At 34.1% G+C, this 19,874-nt stretch overlaps 1 protein-coding gene across 1 annotated transcript in view; it reads left to right on the top strand.

The window, feature by feature from the left end:
- Window positions 1-347: 347 nt before the first annotated feature.
- Window positions 348-19,874, top strand: part of LOC129225174 (aspartate aminotransferase, cytoplasmic-like) — a 32,897-nt gene continuing 13,370 nt past the window's right edge. The window contains exons 1-7 of the mRNA XM_054859739.1: window positions 348-649; window positions 2,822-3,003; window positions 6,164-6,272; window positions 6,375-6,487; window positions 9,782-9,886; window positions 12,255-12,405; window positions 13,796-13,961. Of these exons, the coding sequence (XP_054715714.1) occupies window positions 538-649; window positions 2,822-3,003; window positions 6,164-6,272; window positions 6,375-6,487; window positions 9,782-9,886; window positions 12,255-12,405; window positions 13,796-13,961 (938 nt within the window). The 5' untranslated portion in view covers window positions 348-537. The remainder of the gene's footprint in view (window positions 650-2,821; window positions 3,004-6,163; window positions 6,273-6,374; window positions 6,488-9,781; window positions 9,887-12,254; window positions 12,406-13,795; window positions 13,962-19,874) is intronic.

Below are 19,874 nucleotides of genomic sequence, written 5' to 3' on the forward strand. Positions count from 1 at the left end.
TTGTCGTTATTATTTTTTTTAATACATGGAGATAAAGATATTCGCAAAGCGTACTAACTCTTCACCCACATCTTCGTTTCAAGAAATATAAAAAAACGTTTCTTTTTCCTTCTTCCCCGTTATATTTTTGTTTAAAAATAATTTCACTCCCGTAAGTAGTAGTAGAACACACTCGTTAGCAGTCATTTTCATGTATTCCGTAATTGTAATTTTTCTTCTTCCTTCTTTAATTGCAGGCGGTACGCGGTACATATAGCCTTTAAAAGTACATCTGCTATATTCCGCCAAATAAAACGCCAACCACGCTAGATTTTATTATTGAGGTGATCGCTCTTTTCTCCAGCACTCGAGTGATCAGAAAAGAGCATCTCAAAAGAGCTGCTTTTTAAGAAGTTACGTGGGTTCCTACAATTGTCATTTGGAGTCCAGGGTGCAAAGAGATAGCGCACGAATTTTGTGGCTATATTATTTTTGGATGCAATTATAATCAACTTCTACCAATTAATTTATTCAATAGGTGACCAATTAATTTTCATAATGACATCCAGATTTGCAATCGTTAAACCGGCTCCTCCTGTCGAAATGTTTGCTTTAAATAAAGCGTGTGAAGAAGATGTTTTCCCAGATAAGGTCAACTTGTCGATTGGAGGTAAATAACCTACTTTTCAGTATGTATAGTTTATTGTTATACATTCTTTTGAACTAATTAATAAATTAGAAAAATTTTCAGAATCTCAGTTGGATTAAAGCTATCCTTTTTTATGTGTCATAATCAATTTGAAATTTCAAATGCCTATTTAATTCATGTGCAATTCCTGCAAAGTTCAGAAAAAAAAATATTTGTCGAAGTTTTTTAAAAACAGTTTGGGTAAAATTTATTTTTCTATTCAATGTTACAGTTTTTCAAATTATTTAACAAAATATCAAATGTAAATAATAACTCAGGAACTAGATGAAAGAGTTAATTTGTTCTTTTAAGCAGTTTTCCTTTTTATTTTGAGTTAGACTTCTTTTTATTGCCCCGTAAAAAGTAAAATAAATGAATAAAATATTTATCCGTTAAAAAATGAAAAAAAGCTGTTGATTTTTGAGAAAGGGAAAAGAGAGAGAGTTAAACATATTTGGTTTTCCATGTTTGTATTTTAGATGCTGATTTCTCACTATTTTAACAACACGAATCGTAATTAAATGTGTTCAAAAAAGTTTTCAATTTCTGAGGTAATAAGTTATTCTTGATTATACTAAGTTAGATAATTTTACAAAAATATTTTAAATTATGATTTTTTTTAATGTTGTCCTTGGGGAAAAATATCAAAATATGCCCAACTGATACGTAACGAGAGAAAAGGAGAGAGATATATTAAATTTTGCTTTAATCTCGTGAAGTTTAAAACTCATAAAGAGTTTATTAAGATACAAGTGCGGTTTGCCCGGTTTTATATATATGCAATATCCGTGTATATACGGCAACGTTGTTTTTTTACCCTCTTTCTATAACATTCGAAAATAATTTAAAGCCAGCAGCAGTTTACTATCAATTGTTTAACCTGAAACTTTACTTTTGTGATTTGTTGACACATATGTCCTTGTTTGGAACTGAATAATAAATAGTGCAAATGGTAATACAGTCGAGTCTCGACTTACGCGAGGGATGAGTTCTAACACCTCTCCGATTTCGCGTTTTAAAAAAAGGTTGGTATACGAATTTTGTGTGAACATACTTGATTATTTCAGACATTCTTAAATACCCTTCAAACTGTTTTGAATCATTTTTCAACTATACATTACTATTTCTTACATAAAATCCTGAATTTTTATTTTAAAACAGCTGTATAATTCAACATAAAATACTGTTACGATGCACAGTGATCAATGGGAGAGTGACATAAAATAAAACGGTACGGCACGTACAGTTTGTAGTAATAATGAAATTCAGCACTATAATAGTATTGTGCATGTGCAGTATCGCATACACATATTGTGCATAATGGATTACTGGGAGTATACCCTCAGAAAAAATGATGGGAACATCACTGACAGTAATTAATTAGTTTAATAACTGAAGACAACTCCGCCACTTCTCCCCCGAATGGTAACAAGACCTTCTCGATTTATGTATCTCTCGACAAAATGTATCTTTCGAATATTTCTAGGTAAAGTTTTTTTTTTTTTTTGAGAAAAAACGAATTGCTTATTGTTTTCAACTGACCGTTGAATAACGTCCGCGTCCTTTGATTTTTGCCCCCGGGTTTTCTGCGAGTATCACCGTCTCCAGATGTTGCTCTTTTGGTCCTGGGCCTCCACCGGCAGCGCTGTGCACCGGAATCTGCTCCTCTTGGGCGATTGCCATGTTGTCCATGTCCTACACACATACACAATACACACGAACTCCTACACACCCGCCCACACGTCCTTACACACACGTTACGCGCACAAACACAGGTCTACCCACACACATGCCTATACACACACACGTTTGCACATACACACTCGGGACTGCGAAAAGCATGAATTAAATGCATAAGTCAAAAATTAAAGTTTTCTTTCTTTTTTTTTTCATTTATTTATTTTTTAGTTTTACGGGATCCTGTTTTTTTTATTTTAATTATTATTTTTTAATTGAGAAGTTAAGCTGTTTATCACAAAATAATACGTAGACCAGCCGTGTTATACCGAAAACAACTGTTAGTCATTATGTTTTTAATTTAAAGAGCATTTTAAAGGTGATTGGCCTTGTTTCCGCAAAAATTTTATTTCATTTCACGTTTTACTTCGTCCATTGTAAAAATTTTGCTATTTAAATAGAATTTCTTCTAATCAGCTTATCGAAGTGAAGAAGGGAAACCGTGGGTTTTACCTGTTGTCAGAAAAGCTGAAACATCTATAGCTGAAGATGAAACCTTAAATCATGAATATCTTGGCCAGCTGGGACTGAAAGAGTTCACCAAAGCTGCTACCAGATTGTTACTCGGAGAAAATAGCCCAGCTATTAAAGAAAACAGGGTAAACCAATAGTTTTATATTTTTGTTTCTAATGGGGTTACAAGTAGTGGCTACTAACCAATCGCAGACCTTGTACATTCCCCAGAGACTGGGAAACAATTTTTTATGTGGCAACACTATCGGCGGATGCCATTACCGAGACAATTTTTGTTGCTCAGTTGCCCACCAGATGGAGGCCCCTGGGCTCTCTTCGATGTGAAACTGAACTAGGAATTTTCTTTTGCCAATAGTATTCACAACCAAGCGAGTACTCAGACTGGTCTTTTACAAGCCGCAAAACCATACGACATGGATGCTGTCGATTTTCTGCATCCTGAAAATCCACTGACTGGAGCTAAGTTCGAACCAGTGTTTCTGAGCGTAAAAAGCCATCGCCTTAGTACTACATCATTCTGTCAGTAATGATTTCTGTAATAAAGGAAATCATGTGTTTCTTAGAAATGCAGTAAGCAAAAAATGTTATCTTATAGCTCCGATAAAAATACACTTGACTATACAAAGTAATATACACACTATCGTTTATCCGCAAAGCTGAAATTCACTCTCAACATGATGAGAAAGAAGCTGATTCCACGACAATCAAATGATAAAATGTAAGGTATTGATATTAATTGATAAATTGGTTCAATCAAAGTTCAGCATTTTTGTTTAAAAACGGGAAAAGTACATCAACTGCGTTTTCCGCAACTTTAAAATAAGAAATTATATCGTGGAAAAAGTTCCAGCATCTCACAGAAGTTTCCTATACTTTCAAAATCTGTTGCAATCAACTGTACGAATTGAGAAGAAACATTTCCTTCCATCTGAAAAAAAAATTTAGTTTTCACTAGAAATCCTGTTCCAGAAATTGAAGTAGATGTAACGAGGAAAAGATAGCAAACATTTTAGCTATAATCTGGTGATTATGGTCGTAAATATACTGATTAGTGTCCATAAGAAAATAAATTTTATAAAACTAAGCTTTTCGCTGCCCAAACTGAGCTTAATTTGATGGAAGTTCAGCTCCTACATCTCTTTTCGAATTTTTATGAATTTTGACGGTTAAAGGTGGAATTAAAACTTATTTACTGCGAAATCCCGACATTACTTTTTCGATGACCACGGCATCTTTTGAATTTAAGTCGCAAAAATTACCCACGAGAAGTCGAATAAAAAGCTACTTTGAGTAAATATAGGAAGGTAATTGAAATTCATAATGCAATAAGGATTAATCGAAGAATAAGGTTATTTTTGTTTCTAATGGTAATAAGGTTTACTGTAAAGAAAAATGGTACGTTTATTTCTCAATTGTGTTTCAAATCTAAGACTAATGTAGCCAAACATCAAATGAATAAGGTATCTTAGGCATAGATACCAAGTTTCCATCAACTCTTCTTTAGTAAACAGGCAGACTAGTTTAAATTATGGCAGCCAAAACAAGGAGATGACACCAATGATTCTTTCTGTGTTAAACGTCAGCTGAAGTTCATAAACTTGCAGATATAAAATGCGAACAGCAAAACGCATTTATTCCTTCTAAAAAGTGATTTTGTTTCTGATAGGAATAATTATTGTTGAAAAATGCATGCGATAAAGTTTTTTAATGGGGTCGTTTCAAATATTTTAAAAGTATTTTTTTTCTGAAAGAACATGCTTAAAAACATAGGATCCAACCATTTTCAAAATAATTTGTTTGTTTAATATTTTCAAAAAATTACTTAAATCGGTGATCTTTCATTGTTTATATTTCTTGCCGATGACATCACAAATGATGAAAAGCCATTCTGTGTTGCCATTCACAGAGCAAAATATTTAATTCGCATCTTTACTCACGTGTATTGGCAACGATATGTTTGATAGCAAGCGTAGAGCGCAATTTTAATTCGCTTCTTGATTATCATCACGGGGAAACGCGGTACAAAGATGCTCCAAAGAGCATCATTTGTCATGTCATCAAGACCACGCCTTGTTTGAAAAATCGGACATTTAAAAAAAATAATTAAAAAAATAACCGTTGGAAAAATGAAAGAATTTTCTTTGTCCATGTTATTTTTTTTTGCTTATTCTATCGATTTCAGTGACTAAAAGTACTACTTTTGACTGAAGGAAGCAACCCCCTTATAAACACTATTAACTACTCGAAGAATATTTGCCATGAGCATTCATTCCATTTATTTTTGCACGAAAACTGATTGATGTAGTACAGAACATTAAGCACCAAGCACCATTATTAATTTTTCTTTTTTAAATTAATTAAATTCTTCAGTGGTTACTATACTATCGAAAGCAAGTAAACGGCAACATCAACAATTTTTTGTTTTTATTTCTTTCTTGCATTTTGTCTTGCTTAAGTTTTATTGCAAAAACATGCTTATTTGGTTAAGAACTTCGAGTTCCAATATTTTACTAGTGATTGTGGAAAACGTGTGTGTTAATTGGGATCCCTATTACAATAATAAATCTAAAACTCTTGAACAGATTCAATCCAAATTTGTTACTTATGTTATAGAACTAATAATCAAAATTTTAAAACTTATTCTTACTTTCATTTATGTAATATTTATAATGTTCCCACTTTTAAATCACGCCAGGAGCTTTTTTGTCTTCTTTTTTTCTACAAGGTTCTACATAATTTAATTGACTGCTCAGATATCATCAATTCAATATAACTTGCTATCCCAAGTAGGACGCTTAGGAGTCATTCTTCTTTTAAAAATATTTTTACCAGACGGAACTATGTTGATAATTTTTGTCTTTTTAAATTTTACAAACTTTTTAACATTCATTGTCATGATTTAGATATTTTTAACTTGTCATTTTACAATTTTAAGTTTTAATATTTTAAATGTGTAGTTTGTTTTAATTCCTTTTTCTCTATTGTTGTCACTGTAATTGGATTATTTCTGTAGTGTACAATGCTTTTAAATAAATAAATAAATAAAACCTAAAACGCATTTCTTCAAGCAACTCCTAAAATCATTTTTTGTATATACTGCCATTTACCTGCCCACCGCAGTACAAGTGTGTTTGTATGTCAGTGTATGGCATCATTTCCATGACATTAAATTGTTCATGATTAGTTGTTTGTAAGTTGGGAAAAATGACAATAATCAATTTGAACCCTCTCTTGTAAACTGACCTTGGATGTACTGCTAAAGTATACAAAATATTTTCCTTTCAGGTACTAGGTGTACAGGCTTTGAGCGGAACTGGTGCATTGAGACTTGGAGCTGATTTTCTAGCAACTAGCGCGCATTTTACAGATTACTATCTATCGGATCCTACCTGGCGTAATTATTATTTTTTAAATACGAGAAAATGCTTTTTAATTTGTTGAGTTCATTTCAATATAGAATTTAATCAATAAATGTACACATTATTTTGTTTTTCAGCAAATCATCCATATATCTTTAGGAATGCTGGATTTAAACATTGCCATACTTACAGATATTGGAATCCTTTAGACAAAGCTTTGGATTTCAAAGGAATGCTTGAAGATTTGGAAGTATATTTAATTAATCTGTCTTCACGTGTAAAATATGCAGATATATTGATAAAATAGACAGTATTTGGAATAATTGAACATATTTTTAATCCATATCATTAAATTTGACTTAATTTGTTCACTTGTATGTCAATAATTCCATGCCTCTGAATGTATTTGAGAAAAATTTGGCACATAATTCAATCATCTCCTGATTAGAATATTCGAATAATTGTACATTTATTCCCATCTTGAAAATTTTTTCAACAACATGGAATAAAGGAAAACCAAACATATTTTCAAACTTTACATCATTTTGAAGCTAAGAAAAAGCCAGAGTTAACATAACTTTTTTTCTTCAATATTCCTAAAATAAACTGGACACAGTTGTGGCTGTTAATTACTTTCCTGTGAGGAAATGTATTTCAGATTTTTCTCCCCTAAAATTAATAAAATCACTACTGATTTTTTAATGTTCAAGATTTTTAAAAAGAAATTCGATTTTGTGGCCTTGGTTCTCAGGGAAATTTACAAGCAGGAATTCAATTCTGTACATTCTTCTTAACACCTGTTCAGTGCCTTGTTTGAACGATAAATTTAAACCTTTTGTATTAATTGGTTCTAAACTCTTAGAAAAATGCAGACTAAAAAAAATGTATCGTAGTTCTTTCTGAAGACTTCGCGGTACCCTTCGCCCCTTCCTATGACAATCCTAGGGTGCCGCAGCACCCACTTTAAGAACCCCTAAACAAGAAGATTGTTTCCACACTATAATCTCTGCTCATTAAATGATGTTACTTTTACACCTTTACCAAATGTATACCAAACTAGAAGTGTGCCTCATAAAAGCGATTTAAATCAGAAATTTTGGAACAGCGATATTTTTGAGCAGGGGTTCTTTGTACAGCAACCAGGCCCGGCTCCTGGTGTAGGCGACCTAGGCGGTCGCCTAGGGCGACAGATTTTAGAGGCGGCAAATTTCGAAATTGAAACTTTTTTTTTTTTTTCAAGTACAGTGCTGGTAAAAAAAATTGCATCACCCTCGCATTTTCACAACAATGGGATTATGTGAAAAGATTTGGTCGACCGACTAACGATGAATGTGTGTGAAATTCAGCAAAACTTATGAAATAAACATTTAACAGCAGGAATCCGATAATTGTTTACGTAAATCGGGGCTGTTTCCGGGCCAAGGCAAACTACTGACCCCATGTTAATTTTTCCATTTCTGATCCTGCGCGTGAGTTTAGAGGAAAAAAAAAATACTCAAACCAATGTCAATTTAAGTCTAATGGCCGGAGAAATGTTTTTAAATTAATACTTACCAGTTTTGCCCTATGGCACGGAGCAGAATCATCCTGGAAATTGACGTTTGGAACTGAAGTAAAGTGATCCCGGATAGCAGGAAGCAATTTTCCCTCCAAAATACCAATATACACCTGAGTGTTTACTGTTCCTTGCACAAAGTGAAGCCCACCAACTCCTTGATCAGAAATACATCCTCAAATCATCTGGGATACGGGATGCTTGACTGTGTGTTGAATGCAGTTGGGATGATATTCCTCTCCTATGCGGCGCTGGTGATGCAATTTTTACTTCCTTTTACAAAAAAGGAAGTATTGTATTCGCGAAAAAATTTTCACTCAAAAATCGCCCTTAATTTCCATTTTGCTCACCCCCAAATGAATGTTGAGTTTTTTTTTTCGATTCGACCACATGCGGAAAAGTGCCTAAGAATGTATAGACACGCGAAATATCCATTTTGACCATCACCGAGGTAATTACAACGACTTTTCTCGTGACGTCTGTATGTATGTGCGTATGTGTGTATGTGCGTATGTGCGTATGTATCTCGCATAACTCAAAAATGGTATGTCCTAGAAAGTTGAAATTTGGTACATAGACTCGTAGTGGGGTCTAGTTGTGCACCTCCCCTTTTGGTTGCTTTCGGATGTTCCTAAGGGGGTCTTTTGCACCTTTTTGGGGGGAAATCATTGTTAATATCAATGCAAACTTAAGTGGTGTTATAATTTGGTAAACACTTGGTGACGTATCGCCAAGCTTTTGGTCGCCAAGTTTTTTCGCCAACTTGGCGACGATTTTTTTTTCTTCTAAGAGCGAACATCCGGATCTGATTAGCTATTTGGCCTATAAAACCCTCCTTAGGGCCCTCTAGTTTCTGGGGCCCTCGAAAATATTAGACTATGTAGAGAATTATACCAAAATATGACTTCGTTTTTTTTTTACTTCCTTTTACAAAAAAGGAAGTATTGTATTCGCGACAAAATTTTTACTCAAAAATCGACCTTAATTTCCATTTTACTCACTCTTGAATGAATATTGAGATTTTAGTTAAAACGAGTTTTCTCGTGACGTCTGTATGTACGTTAGTATGTATGTGCGTATTTATGTCGCATAACTCAAGAACGGTATGTCCTAGAAAGTTGAAATTTGGTACGGAGACTCCTAGTGGAGTCTAGTTGTGCACCTCCCTTTTTGGTAGCATTCGGGTGTTTCTAAAGGGATCTTTTGACCCTTTTGGGGGGGGGGGAATCATTGCTAATTTCGGTGTAAACTCATGCGGTGTTATAATTTGGTGGACATTTGGCGATATATCGCCTGTCTTCTTCGCCAAAAAACTTGGCGATTTTTTTTTTAATTTTTCTATTTGGCCACTGTTGGTGAAAGAGAGGGTAAACTATTGAATCACATTAAAATTGCCAGTAATGGGGAAATGACATTAAATTGGAGTAAAAGGAAGTCATGTGATTCACACATCAGCTCGTTTTTTTTACCACCACTGTAAGAATATTTGTTTCATCGCCATAAGATTCACTGCTTCAATTCTAAAAAATTAATTAAGAGTGTGTACCAGTGCTATGATATGCAAAGCATAGTTCGGAAATTAACAAGAAATTCAATTTTGTTTTAGAGGCGGCAAATTGAGTGATTTAAAAGTCTTTTAAAAATACCAATACCTGTTTTAGTGCCATAAAATGCACTACGTGTACCAGTGCTTGGATATGCAAAACCCAGTTTAGAATTTAACTCAAAACAGCTTTTTAATTTTTAACACTTTACTGTTATTTTTATTTTATTTATATATTATCATTTTATTCATATATTATTATTATTATTATTGTTATTATTATTATTCAATGGCCGGGGGGTGGGGGTGGGGGTGGCACTTGGTAATATCGCCTAGGGCGGCAGCAGAGCCGGCCCTACAGCAACAATCCTTGCCGCGTCATACCAACAGAAAATATATGATGGAAATCGAACTGATTAACTTTCACTAACATATTGTTTTCTTAGAATGCGCCCGAAGATTCTGTTGTCGTTCTCCATGTTTGTGGACACAACCCTACTGGCGTCGATCCAACACAAGAAGAGTGGAAGCGAATTGCTGATGTAATGGAGGTAATTTTGTGACTGTTTCCAAATGTTCATTGATACACAAGTTTTATTCTGTGTTCAAACCGTTCATGACTTCGAATAGTCAGTTCTAACATAACTGAAAGCTACTTTTGATTTGGAGTGGGATTTTCCTTTTACTGATGACTTTCCGTCCGTCATTTGAAGTTTTTCTCCGTTTTTAGATATAAAATGTGTTTTTGTATTGATATTTTTCACTTTCTCGTTTTTTCAATAGGCTTTTTCTTCAATGATTCGAACTATCCCTTTAGTCATAATAATTGTTCTTTATTCATGACTTTCGTCCGTCATTTGAAGTTATTCTTCGTTTTAGAAATAAAATGTCTTCTTCGTCAGTAAATTTTTCTTTTTTTCTTTTTTTTTTTCAATAGGATTTTTTCTTCAATGATTCGTACTTTCCTCTTAGTCATAATATTGCTTTCCTTTAGTCATTGAAACTTTTGCCAAACTTAGAATTTTTCACTTAGCCACAGGATATTTTAAACATTTTTAGCGATTTACTGAGTAAGATTGAACTTTTTTCTAATGTACATAGAAATTCCTTCTCCTTTTTTTGGGATTCTTCAAGAGCCTATTTGGTGAGTTCCTCTTTCCGAGCCTTGACTGTTTGTTTTCCTGTAATTATGTTTTGGCTTATATTTTTAGGTTTATGAACTTCATTTGAAACTTCACGATCATATCTATCTTTGTATTTCTGTTGCCGTCATATTGTGAAAAATATTCTCTAATCAGACATTATTCCAACCAGTCAAATAATTTAGTGTTGTGACGGTGGGAATTAAAAATCGCACTTTCTTTCTTTCTTTCGTTTCTTATTGCACACGTTTATTTTTTGATGAGGACTACAATCTGAATGTTTTGCCTCCATTACGCATGATATATTTTTATTCTATACAGTACAGAATATATATAAACAACACATGAAAGAATTTACGTCATAAAGAAGGAAAGTACATCCGGAGGGAGGGTGGGAGTCGAACCCACCGCCTCAAGTGTGTGAAGTAATCGCTTATACCAATGGTTGGAAAAACTACTTTTTTTTTTCCTAGCGAACTACAAATACAACTACTTTATTACAAATGTAATTAACTACAACTGCAATTACGTTTTTCAAAATGTAGCAACTACAAACTACTTTTTAAAAGTTGTCGCTACTTCGCTACTTTTTTAAAAATAAATAAATGAAAAGCATACACATACACACCGTTTGAGGATTGAACGAAATAATTCAAAAAGTGGTTTAGATAAATAAATTGGCTCATTTGAACATGGAATATTACTGACAATTATTTATTCTTTCATTCTTTTACTGAGACAATTTTTCATTCCAAACATTTTTACGACTTTTACGAATGTTCGCTGTAAGAAAGGATTTAAAAAGTTGAAGGAGTTCAACCTTTAAGTTTATAATCCTTTCCTGACAATCAATATTTCTTTCAAGAAGTGCAACTCAGCTACTTGAAAATGTAAATAGATGTAGCTATCTATAGTGACAGAAATGGTTAAAATCGGTCCAGCAGTTTTGAAGATTACCCCAAACATCCTTACATACAGAAGTAGTCATTTATGTATATAGATGAGTGTTTGCGTGGTAAAAATCCGAATCTCTACTTTGAGGTCTTCAGTAATTTTTATGAGTTGTGTTGTTTACTAGTTCGCTTGGAACACAATGAAAAACAGTTGTTTAGCTGTTGCATAAATGCTTTCCGGATCTTTTATCCAATTTCAATTTTACACGCTTCCTCATCAATACCTCCAAAAGATAAAATGGTTAGTTTCGGTAGTTGAAGATGAATTTAGATCACAATTTCTCTGTCACGTTAATAAGTATAGTACAACGCCGATTATCCAGATCAGTCGGTACAAAAGAAAGCAGATAACGAAAATCCGGTTAGTTGGGTAACTTTAAAAATCGTCAATGGCAATGTTTTTTGGTGTTGTATAACAAGTCAAATGTATTATGGCAAATGGCGCGTTTATAGAAGTTAACTTTTCAACTGTGACAGAATTTAAAAAAAACAAAAGGTAGAAATAATAGTCATAAATTATTTACATGTAATGTATAAATTGTTGCCCATATTTAAAAACAACTTTTAGAAGGTGGGAGGGAAAACTTGTATTGTCTTTGATCGCCCAGTTAATTGTATATGTGGTTAATAGGTTCCCGGATAGTTGGTTTCTTCATTATCGGTGTTCTGGGGAATGTCATATACATAAACACAATTTTTCTTCAAAATATATTTTCACTTTTTCTAGAATCATACAATTTATTGTGCAAGTCAATGTATCTTAGCCATTTCTATTATATAAACAAAAATTTTCAGTAGCAAATACTTTTTTTTTGCTTTTTTAGAAGAGGAAACTATTTCCATTCCTTGATTGCGCTTATCAGGGTTTTGCTTCTGGAGATCTGGAAAGGGACAGTTGGCCCGTTCGCTACTTTGTCCGTCGTGGATTTGAGCTTTTCTGCGCCCAATCTTTTGCAAAAAACTTAGGTTTATACAGTAAGTACCTCTTTCTCTTTTATTTTATTAAAAATAAGTAAGGTCGAAGAAAATTTTGAAAGGAAGTCTGGCGGGCCTGCGTCCAGGAGACCCATAGCACCTACAGCTTTGAAACTTTATACAAAATTTCCCGATGGTTTGCACCTGGGGTTTTGTTTTAGTTTTTTGTAATTAATTTTTTAAGCTCAAATTTCGCGTAAATTATTGCCTTTTAAAAGGGTGAAAAATTACTTGTATATATTGATATTATATATCGTTGGAAAGGGTAGAATTTTTCGCGTTCTTCGCAATTTATTTCAATGCTCTAAATTCAATACGGCGAAAGTTATTTTTGTTTTTAGCTCGAACTTTTTTAGACTCAGCTAAAATTTAGGGACTACTTTCTTTATTAAATCTATCAGTAAAACGTGAAGGAATTGTCCTACAATTTCCTTCTTGACACCACTAGAAAGAGCGGCGTTTTTTACTCGAGATCTAATTCGGCCTATGGTCGAAAAACTTAGCTTTTATCTCCAAAGAAAAAAAAAAGTTACAAGCAGTTTTAATCAAGTTCGAAAAATCTCATTTCCACTCAAATTACTGTTTGACCACGGATTGTATGGAATTGGCAAACATCCAGTTAAGGCGACTCCATCTGAATGAGGGGAAAAAAAAATTATGCGCGTACTCGGCTCATTTGAATGAGACTCTGCTTAATTTAGAGGCTAACATACATCTGCAAAGCCTGACATCCCTGAAAACTAATAGATGCTTCCATTTCCGCGTGTAAACCGGGTGTTTGCCTTTCCATACAATCCGTGGTTAAACAGTATTGATGTTTTATTTGGCGTTTCCATAGTTAAGTCTTTTCGATTCGTTTGATTCTTCTTTCTCATTCACAAATTTTAAGGGTTTCGATTTTAACGGAAAATCTTAGGTTTAACTCAATTCGAGTCCCGAGCTAAAGAGCGAAATATATTACTAGAGACCACGAATATGAAAGCGACTTGTCAAATGTACACAACTGCAGTTTTGCAATGTTCAGGGGCCACTTAGCCCTTATCGCTCTACAAGTTGGTATAAATTATTTTGGGGAAGGGGTGCTTTTTGTTCCAAAGGGAGCTCATAATGCGTTTTTAATCCGTTTCTTTTTTATTGACGATTTAAATATTTGCGAATCAAGTAAGATTGCGAAGCAAACTTCGAGGGCAGGTGGGTGTTAGCGAGCAGGGGGCAGAGCCCCCTAGTTACGTAAAAAATAATTCACTGGTTGCCATTCCGTAATACTGCTAAAAAGTTTTTAGGCCACCTCCATTTTCTTATGGTACTGGTTAGGGGAAAATATATTTAAACTAAAAATCATCTTAAATCGTATTAGATTGTAATTCATTTTTATGTGTTCTTTTTTTAGATGAAAGAGTGGGCAATTTGACGGTAGTAGTAAAGGATCCAGCGGCTCTGGCCAATATAGAATCCCAGGTGACTTTTCTGGTGAGAGGGAATTATTCTAACCCACCCTGCCATGGTGTTAGAATTGTTACACGAATTCTTAACGACCCAACTTTATTTGCTAAATGGTTAGTTTTAATTTTATGAAACACTGGTAAAGCTTAACCAAGGAGAGATGGCGGATGACCTTGAAGCAAAAACATCATTTGTATCATTTGTAATAGGTTGTTTGTTATTATTTTGTAATAGATAGGATCAGCGAAAACGCCTAACAACAATGTGCTTTCTGGCTGATTCAACCTATTACAAATGATACAAGTGACGTCTCCGTTTCGAGGTCATCCGCCATGTATCCGTGGTCAAACTTTACTGAAGAGGAAGCTTGTTATTTTTTTTTTAAGTTGATTTAAAAGAGAGGTTTTGCGTCAGTGTTTTTGTTTTTATCGTAGGATGTAGAGGAATGTGGGGCAAAGTGAAGGAGCGGGGCAAAGTGAAATGATGAAATATTTACTCTGCTTTTAGCGCCACCCATCGAGTAGTATTTTAACTATGTAGTAACACATGTAGTCTATTTCAGTCAAGAAAATATACCTCTGAAAATCAAGGAATATGATAATATAAGCAGTTTTCAAAAATTGATACTCAAATTGTAATATTTTGTTGTGAGCTAAAAATTATTTTTGTTATTATCAAAAGATAAAGTTCTTGTTGTTAACATTTTAAATATTAATTGAGATCTACTAATATTCAGTGTAGTATTTATTTGCTTAATATTAAACTTATTTGCATTTTAAATGCTTTGTACAGTTAATCAAGTACATACGAGGTAAATTGGAATAGTTTCATTTCATTTACTTATTCAATCATTTGTCGAATCACACACGTATTCATTTATTAATTATTTCAGTTACATTCCTTCATTTGATAATTCTCTTATTTATTCACTCATTCACTCTTTTTCTTATTCATTCACGATTTTATTAACTGATTTATTTTTCTATTTTATTAACTTATTAATCACTCATTGTTTCATTTCCTTTTCATGTAATTATTCATTCATTCTTTTATTTGCTCATTTATTCGATCAAAAATATTTTTTTAAATAATTGTATTGAAAATATTTTATTAGAAAAATATTTTATTTTTCCTTTTTATTCATAAAAAAAGAAGTGAAAAATTTCCACCTTTATTTAGAGGTATAAATTCATTGCCAAAAATAAAAAATAATGTTTCAATGCAAGTTTTATTATAAAATATAGTTTTGTCTTTCTTTATGAACCGTAATTTTCAGAACAAATTTCCAACTTGTTCATTTTGAAAACAGTAAGTTATCTTAACAATTTCCCTTTGCCCCACATTTTCCTACTATATTGCCGTGGAAAGGTAAAGGGCAGAATCTGGAAATTTTTTATATTTATTTCTATTTATTTATTTATTTATTTTGCATTTTTGTCATCTATTGTACTTAAGCTTCATTATACATGCTTCCTTGTTTAGTTTTTGCTGAAAATAAAACACCAGTTGAATTCCAACATTTCACTACTGATAGTATAGAATCCAAAACGCGTTTCCTCATATATCTCAAAAACTCATTCGTGCAGATACTGCTTTTGCCTTTCCACTGCAGCACATTATGTGATTTATAAACTATAAATATTGCCAAAAGTCGATTTTCTGACGCTAAATATAACTTATAAAGAATGTCGGGTAAAAGAGAAGGTCTGACAAAATGAACCTTGTTCATACGTCTTCAACTCCCGACAACTGAAACTATATATATTTTATTTAACGCAGGGTTACCCATCCCCTCCCAAGGGCGATGCCGCACACCCATCAACTGCTACAAAATACCCCTCCCCCCCAAATCTGATCAAAAACCCTATAAAACACCCCCTCCCCATTAAAATTTTTTACCCCCCCCCCCCTCCTCAGTGGGTACCCAGTCTAACGTTTTATCTCGGCTTTCTAAAAATTGTGATTCGTACACTAGAGGTTTTACAGCGCATAGTCAGGTATACAAACTTCAAATTACTTTCTAACAGACCCGAAAATTCCAATTGTTGCCAGTTCTGACGCATTTTCATTCGTTTTGCAACAGAATCAGCAGTTGAAGTCCTTTCACACCAATAATTTTTTGAACATAAAGACAGCTTAGCTGATCTTTCATTCACCGGCCTGAGGACATCCAGGACATCCTAGTGCCATTTTGAGTAGTTTTCTTTATTTGATTATTTTTGATCACTCAGAATGGAATGCGGTCAGATGAGGTTTGACGTGGTCTTTATGGAGACTATTATCACTTACAATATTTTGTTCGAATAGTAATGTGGTATCTATTGAAGTTTTACTCATAGTTTTTTAGGTTGACTCATAACCACGTGGGTTAAGTAAAAGGAAATGTTGCAACGTTGAATTGCACGAATTTGCGAAGAGGTGCTGATTCGTATTTCGGGGTTGCAAGGAACCCCTTTTCCATTGCAAAGGAGGTGAGCTAATGGATAAAAAGACATCCGATCGCTTTTGCATTGAAAAAGGAGTTTCCTGGGGCGGACCGGGTCCCTCGCACTCTCAGAAATGGACTTTCAAATTTGACGAAATTTTCTTCGTTTTTGACGAAACCACTTCCAGGGATATGCTCCGAGCGAACATTTCGTCAAATTGAAGAAACTGCTTTTGTTAGTGGTTTGAGGATGCGAATTTCGTCAAATGTAACGAAATATTTCTTCATTCTAGTTCTGTCAAATTAACAATCATTTTCGTAGTTTTGAGAGCATTAGTTTCGTCAAATTAATTTCGTCATATATGAGGACGTTAATTTCGTAAATTTTTAAGAAAATTTATTTCCTTTTTTTTTTTCTTTGAGCACATTAATTTTTTTTTTTTTTTTTTGAGAATACAGTCGAACCTCGTTAATTCGAACACGCTTAAAACAAATAACTGCTGAAATGAACTTTTTTGCAATCTTTGTCTTATTGTTTATTGTTTTTTGGATAAAGCGAATCAACTTTTTATAATAATCGATTTTAATGGTCCCTTTAAGTTCGTTATAACGAGGTTCGACTGTATTTTATAAGATTCGTGTGCGTGTGATCAAATCCTAACTTCAGAATCTTACCACCGTAGTTTCCCACTTTATTACGTATAGTCACTTTCACAGGCCCGTCATTTACGAGGTCAGGGGGTCAATTGACCCCCCCTCCCGTCTTGATTTTTGAACATTCATGTTTTTATACATGACTGGGGCGTTGTTTTAGTTCGTTTTTTGTAACATTTTTATTGAGTACAGACTCTTTGTCATATTTGGGAAAAAATTGAAACAACGGGCCTGCAGCCCCCTCCCCCCCCCCACCAAAAAAAAAGACAAGTAATTGTTAAAAAAAAGAGGCACATAAAATATGTCAAGCGAATTTTTATTTATGTAAAAATGCAAACAAACAACTTCTTAAAAAAGGTAAAACAAATCATTGCAGATTAAACTCCCCATGATATCTAATCAACCCCCCCCCCCCATAATGAGGGTTTTCCTTCAAAAAATCTCATTTTTGTCGGATATTTTCCAAATTTGGCACAGAGGTTCGTTATTGGAGGCTCGGGAATTCACACAAGGTCGTTTATGTCCCTCTATGTGGGGGGTGGGGGGGACAGACAACCCCACATTGGGGGTTCTCCGTATTAAAAAAAAAGTTTTTGTCCGATCTTTTTTAAATTTGCCACAGAGGTTCTTAGATGCTCAAGAATCACGCAGGGTAATTTTCATCACTTTATAAGGGGAGGGGGGGGGGGCGATGGGGGGGTCTTTGAAAAAATCCAATTTTTGTCGGATCTTTCCAAAATTTGACACATAGGCTCTTTGATGCACGGGGATTCACGCAGGGTAGTTTTCGGTCTTCTATGGGAGGGAGGGCAACCCCTATAGTAGTTTTCCTACAAAAAATCCAGTTTTTGTTGGATCTTTCCGAATTTGGCAGAGTTTCGTTATTTGATGCTCAGGAATTCTGATAGGGTGGTTTTCTTTCCGCTATGGGGGGCAACCCTCATACGTGAGGGGTTCTTATAGAAAAACAGTTTTTATCATATCTTTTCCAAATTTGGAACAGAAGTCCTCTGATGCTCGGGAATTCACACATGGTAGTTTTCAATCCTCCATGATGGGGGGGGGGGGGGAGCAACACCGCATTGGGGGTTCTCCTTATATAAAAAAAAGTTTTTTTTCCGATCTTTTCTAAATTTGCCATAGAGGTTCTTTGATGCTCAGGAATTCACGGAGGTTAGCTTTCGTCAATGTATGGGTGGGGGGGGGGGGCAACCCCGATGGGGTTTTCCTTGAAAAACATTTATTTTTTGTCTGATCTTTCCAAAATTTCGCATAGAGTTTCGTTCATTGATGCTCAGGAATTCTCATAGGGTGGTTTTCGCCTCGCTATGGGGGACAACCACCAAATGAGGGGTTTTCTTACAAAAAACCAGTTTTATCATGCCTTTTCCAAAATTGTCACAGATATCCTTTGACGCTCGGAAATTCCCGTCTTCGTCCCGCTATGGAGTGGGAAACCACGTGTGTGTGTGGGGGGGGGGTCTTGAAAGAACCCAGTTTTTGTCTGATCTGTTCCAAATTTAGTACATTTGTCTTTTGATGTTTCGGCATTCTCATAGTGTAGTTTTCGCCCCGCTATGTGTGGCAAACCCCATAGGAGTTTTCCTTATTAAAATCCAGTTTTCGTCGGATCTTTTCCAGATTCGGCCCAGATATCCTTTGATGCTGGAAATCCACATAGGATAGTTTCCCATGGGGTAGTATTCATATGGGGTACTACCCCATGTGATTAAAGAACCTATGTGCCAAATTAGAAAAAGATCTGACAAAAGCCTGGATTTTTGTAAGGAAAACTCCCCTAATTGGGGAGGGGGGGTGCCCCTAAAGCGGAAAGAATATTTCAAACCGTTTGAACTACATCGCTACATCGCGATGTAAGGACGGCGATGCATCACGATGTTGAAATTCCTACATCGCCCTGCCCCTACTGGGAATATAAAAGTGCTACTTCCTCAGCAGACATTGGGTTCTGGAAAAATAAATCATGTGCCACTTTTATGCACAGTTAGATCGATATATGCTCGGGAGAAAATTGCTGAGAAGTTTCTTCATTGCATCGCATAAAAAATTCCAGAAAAAAAAAAAAAAAGATTTTTATCCAACTTATACCACAAATTTCAAAGAAAAAGTACAATAAATTGGACAACTTTAAGTTAGTACATATTTGTTCTAAAATTAGATACAGAAAATAAAATTAGATAATCTTAAGAAAAAGCTTACCTTTTTCTTTTTCTAATTAATTATTTGTTTTATTAATTTTGCTTGTATGTAGAATGTTTCTTTGGCCACATGAAATGCATGCAATAATAAAATTCCTGTTTTTTAATACAGGAATTTTATTATTGCATGCATTTCATACTTCATACTTTGAAAACAATTCTCTGCCAAAATTGAAAAAGGTATTTGAAAATATAAATCTTTAAAAAATGCAGATGTGAAATAAATATTTCGGTAAAATTAATTTAGTGTAATGTTTGTTAAATAATTATAAAAATATACCTTTGCTTTTCACCCCTAAGTTTTTATTTTTATTTCCAAACATGTGTAACATGAAATCAATGTATAATATACGAACATTTAGAATATTGTTATAATTATGAAAAAGTCTTCGTCTGTCCTTGTTCCAATTATCTCCGTGATGTTGGATCCATCCTAAAAAAAGTTTTAAAAAGAGAATATATAACATAATAAGTAAAGGTTTAAGTCCATGGGTATATGCCCTCATGCACATGTATCTTTTTTCTATTTCGAGGAAAGTTTTACGATTAAATTCATCAGTTTATTTCTGAAATAAAACATGTTTTCACGATATCTTTCAAAATCTGAGTTTTTTTTTTCCTTAAGTTAAAAAGCAACGATTCGCTTGTGACTTTGAAAAGCATCTGATTTAATTTTCATATTTTTCAAAATATATGATGATTTCAATGCTGACAGCTTTTTTTCAAGC

This window comes from Uloborus diversus, chromosome 6 (genome assembly GCF_026930045.1).
Source record: "Uloborus diversus isolate 005 chromosome 6, Udiv.v.3.1, whole genome shotgun sequence".
In the NCBI taxonomy this organism is placed as follows: domain Eukaryota; kingdom Metazoa; phylum Arthropoda; class Arachnida; order Araneae; family Uloboridae; genus Uloborus; species Uloborus diversus.